General features: G+C 40.3%; 1 protein-coding gene across 1 annotated transcript; it reads right to left on the bottom strand.

Moving 5' to 3' along the window:
• Nucleotides 1-406: 406 nt before the first annotated feature.
• LOC119276287 (probable protein phosphatase 2C 7) lies at nucleotides 407-4500 on the bottom strand. Its single transcript, XM_037557320.1, has 8 exons — nucleotides 4033-4500; nucleotides 2785-2912; nucleotides 2612-2710; nucleotides 2365-2523; nucleotides 1653-1739; nucleotides 1459-1550; nucleotides 1237-1311; nucleotides 407-659 (listed from the first exon to the last, which is right to left on the bottom strand). Exons 1-8 carry the CDS (start codon nucleotides 4332-4334, stop codon nucleotides 528-530), a joined length of 1074 nt encoding a protein of 357 aa, XP_037413217.1. The 5' UTR covers nucleotides 4335-4500; the 3' UTR covers nucleotides 407-527.
• Between the last annotated feature and the right edge of the window lie 244 nt (nucleotides 4501-4744).

Raw genomic sequence — 4744 nt, 5'->3', positions numbered from 1 at the left:
ACTTTGTGAATTTGATTCATACTTTTTTATATCTACCACACATGTATAACTTGATAGTTTTTTTCCGTTGCAAGGCACGGACATTTCCAAAAATGTTCGCTAAATCAAAAAAAGTTCGTCAAATTCAATAACTATTCCACCTAATTTCTAAATATTTTCATCGATTATAGAATGTTTGCCAGTTCAGGAAAATTGCTTAAAAATGTTCACAATTTTTAAAAAATGTTTGTAAATAGCAAAAAATATTCATAAATTGAAAAAATGTTCTTGATTGTAGAAAATGTTCAAAAATTTGTAATAGTATGTTGTTTGCGATTTCAAATATGTGCATGAGTTTAACAAATTGTTCATAATTTCAAAATGTTCATGATTTCGAGAAATTGAGAGAGATATTGTATCTCGGTGATGCAACGAAATGTGATCATGACCATTTGAAATTATGAATTTTTTTCTCCCGTTGCAACGCACGGGCCCTTTTGCTAGTATATAATAAGCTAAAAAGAAATAAGAAAATCAACCTCCGTCACTTATTTGGCACGGTGAAACTCTACAACTATGCATGTTATATTGTCCGTGCTCCCACGCGCAAAAGCAATCTCTGTCAGCTTTCGGGCCGCAGCCTCAGGACCCACCTCCCCCTTCACAAATGCAACAGCGTGCTGCAAAACCACATTTATTATATATGAGCACAAATTTGGCAAGGAATAACAGTTTTAAATGCAAAATCAAACGAGCTGCTGGCAAGAAAATCATTTTCTTCTTGCCTGAAGAGAATAAGAGATGGTAACCTTGCACAAGTCAACGAATTGTCAATCCTGAAGCCATGCTTTTTCAATAGTATATTAACTGACCGAATAAGGCTCAAAGCAAATTGGTTTGCATCACTGCGTCTTGACAATGGTGCACTAGACATGTCAAGTTTAATACATCACATGTCGGTACGACATGTACAAGTCCCTATTTGCCACAACTCATACTACAATATATAATGCAACAAAGAAAGTGCACCGGAGATCTATTGGTAGTCATCGCGCAAAGAAATGGAAAATAAAATGCGTGTGCAGCTGTGCATGAAATTTGGTACCCCCTCCGTTCACAAATACTATAAGATGTTTTGGATATTTCAATATGGACTACATACGGACTAAAACGAGTGAACAAACACTAAAACGTCTGATAGAAAAAAGTTAGAACATCTTATATTTGTGAACAAATGGAGTATTATGGTATACTGACCTCATTTGACACCACGTCCCACAGGCCATCACTAGCCAAAATCAGATACTCCAATTCATCATCTATTTCTTGTTCCTGACAAAATATTTTGCAAATACTCAAGTAAATTGCCCAGTGGCCAAGTGCATACATGACATCTATCAGGACCTAGGGCATTATTGTGTAATGGTATCTTTGCAGTTGGTATAAACAACAGCAAGTTAATGAGTATCGCAAGATCACCTGAATCTCAGGCTCTGCAACAACAAACGGCTTCAACAAACGATCTCCAAATGCCCGAGACATGGCAAGTACACCACCTACCCTCCATGTTCCTGCAAAACAAACATTTGGCATTATCAACTAATAGATATTTCAACAAACACGTGATTGATTTTCAACAAAGTAAATCATCATATAGCTAGTGTCAGGCTTACCACTAAATGTAACAACTCCTCCAGCATTTTCAATCCGTTCCCGCTCGTCACTTCTGTCTGGTTTGTGATCATCAGAGAGCGCAATAGCTGCAAAGAAGATAAACCGAACTGATTTACCAATATGTTATATGAACATCCCAATATCAACAGATACTGGTAGATAAGCTGCTCATGCAATATAATCACCGGATATTTAAAGGGTTGTAAGCCAACCCCGAAATTTAAGCACCTACGACATAAATGCATTATCCAACAAAATACTATCAGCGTTGAAATGTTGGGAAACATAGCTCCTATTCAGTCTTTGTGTTTCCCATATGCATTTTCAGTTGTGCTGTTTCATATATACACATTTTCTCAAATACAAACACCGGATATTTCACATTAACCACTACCAGTTTCCACCCATTTACATTCTTGAAACACGATCTGTCCAGTATTTCATTTGACAAAGAAAAGTGAATGTAAAATTAACTAGCGTGCATTACTGACATGATACGACAAACATACCAACTCTAAAAAACATTTATCTGCTACATGATATTACGTCGCAATGAGATTCATCGCAAATTTAAAATAACACACCAGGATCACGATAATAGGTAATGTATGCAAACATTTATCCTAGAAAGTTATGAAGTGATTTATTACAATAACATATAATACATGGTCAACATTAACTGGGATAAAAGTTCCGGAAAAAAAATCACACCTTTGCCCGCCTTCGATATTACAGCCCGTGAATCGCCAACATTTGCCACATAGAGGTGGTTGCCAACAAAAATTGCTGTTGATGCAGTTGACCCATCCTCTCTATGAATATTGGTTTCAGCATCCAAGAAATCTGAGTCAGTCTTCGTATAGCTCTCACCTGGGAATTACCATTAGTTACTATGGTCGATTATCCTACTAGATGCACTGAATAATTTTGGAGTAACGCTCATGAGTAAACATCATACTTATTGCTGTTTTTGTATCAGTAATGAAAGAGGGGTGTTTCAGGAGATTTTCAAATAAGTGCTCCTTGAGATACTCCGCGGCACATGAACCACCATGTCCTGTGATGACAAAATAACTTTAGTCTGAACAATAAACGAGACACAATGAAGTGTTTAAACGGTGAATTTCTCACCATCAAATACTCCAAAAAGTTTTATGTTTTTAGCATCCATTTTAGATGATCTCATGTCGTAGAAGTCTTCCATACTTGCTCTTCTCCCTCTCAAGCTAGAATATCCACAATACAAACTTCCATCCTCACTGCAACCACAGATGTTCGCAAGGGGAGAATTAAGGAATATAATAGAAGACGAATAGGCATACTTTGCACCGATATGGATATGTTATCAATTAAGGATCAAGCCGTTTAGCATATATTTAGTCAGTGCAGTCCATTATCTTCTCTTCTTATCCATAATTCTAACAAAAGCAAGAACCAACAGCCAAAGGGTAGCAGCAATTTACAACAACTCATATGGTCTGGTAATTGCTGACAAGAGCATCTCCAAGTGGTCGTTTATAGGTGCTTGATAGTGCCACAGTACCACACATCACCAAGCACCAGTTTAAAAGCAAATACTCAGTGTAGATACATTGTACAGATCGCACTCTGATTAAACCAACAAAAACTATGCATTGTATTTTTGCTTAGTAAATGGTTCGTAGCAGCTTTTCACACAAAAAGGTTCAGTGAGAGAGAAATAGAGACACAAGCAATTGACGCCCCCACTATCAATCACCTCCCAATCAACATCACACTCTTATGCATGATAAAACATAATCACCGAGTACTAATTACAGAATCTGTCATCTGACATGAGACATTTTTGCAATTTTCAGCAAGTTAGATAATTTGGGGGACATTGATGACTCAGAGACATGACTTGAATAGGTAACCTTTGAAAAAGTTTCTATAATCCAATTTTAAGAATTTCTAACCTTTTCTTCTGATAACGTCTATACTGTCAATGGTGATTGTGTCTCCTCATCACCTTTGAAGTATGTACTTGACATTGGTTCATCTACGCGGACTAGGAATTAGCATGTATCAGTGAATGAAGTATAAAAGTATCAGATGATTGTTGTTAATCCTATACAAGAGTTAAAAATTAGAGAAGAGTACTAGTTAAGCTAACTAAACACATGAGGGCTTTCTCTATAATCATGTAAGCATATATAATCTACAAATGCGACAACCAGCGATAACGAGTGACGAGGAACCAAGCTATGTATTTTTTTTCCCTAGTGACCATCTTACCCCAGGGAAGCAATGCCATTGTTTGGCCTAGATCCTCTCACTGTATGTTTTAATCAATAAAGATTCTAACAAAATCTAGCATATGGCCTAGAGAACAGTAGGGTCATCCAAGCATGATGTTACCTCTTCCAGCTGCCGCATATGTGCCCCTTCTCGTCCTCCTTGGGCGGCCCCATGGCCGCCGCCGCCGTGGTAGCCTCCCCCACCTCTCTGGCTCCCCTTACCAGCCGAGCGGACGATGAGGCCTCGAACATCGTCTTGGTGGCCCCCACGCGGAACCGGCGGTGCTTGAGCGGGTGCCACGCGATCCTCTTGGTCTTAAAGCTCACTGGCCTAGGCGGCCGTGCCGCCCTCGCTATCGCCGCAGCGGGTGGAGACGAGGAGCTCGGGGCCTCCTGGTCCTTGACGCCGCCATCGGGCACCATCTCAATTGCCTCTAATGCCCAAAAAATAAGCTTCTCCGGAGGAGGGTGGCGGGCGGCGAGCGTGGGTGAGCTGTAGGCGGCGGGGAACTGGAGTCCGGGCGTGAATTCCCGATCCGCCTTCTGCTTCTTGGAAGAAATCGAGCCCCTGTTCTCCCGTTCGGTTCTGCGGCTCCGGCTCGCCCGATCGCCCCGAGCTGGCTTTGACGACCGGATAGGCTTGGCCCAGTCAGTTCCGCTGCGAAATGAGGCCTCAAGGCCCAGCTAAGGGCTCATTCGGTTCGAAGGAAATTAAAACGAAGGAATTAGTAGCATAGTTTTATAAAGACTCAAAAAAAAGTAGCAGAGTTTGAAAAACCGAACAGGTAATCGAATCGGTAAGGCTGTATGGTCAGATTTTTACCGTCGGACCG

The sequence above is a fragment of the Triticum dicoccoides genome, chromosome 3B, assembly GCF_002162155.2.
Source record: "Triticum dicoccoides isolate Atlit2015 ecotype Zavitan chromosome 3B, WEW_v2.0, whole genome shotgun sequence".
In the NCBI taxonomy this organism is placed as follows: Eukaryota; Viridiplantae; Streptophyta; class Magnoliopsida; order Poales; family Poaceae; genus Triticum; species Triticum dicoccoides.
The sequence above is the reverse complement of the archived record's forward strand: the minus strand, read 5'-3'. Positions and strand labels throughout refer to the sequence as shown.

What these genes read in the sequence shown, in the direction of transcription:
- LOC119276287 (XM_037557320.1), bottom strand. Translation starts at nt 4,334, where the DNA reads ATGGTGCCCGATGGCGGCGTCAAGGACCAGGAGGCCCCGAGCTCCTCG. An exon ending in AATATCGAAGGCGGGCAAAG is followed by an intron (nt 1,740 to 2,364) that starts GTGTGATTTTTT and finishes TCTTCTTTGCAG; the next exon opens with CTATTGCGCTCTCTGATGAT. An exon ending in TTGCAGAGCCTGAGATTCAG is followed by an intron (nt 1,312 to 1,458) that starts GTGATCTTGCGA and finishes ATATTTTGTCAG; the next exon opens with GAACAAGAAATAGATGATGA.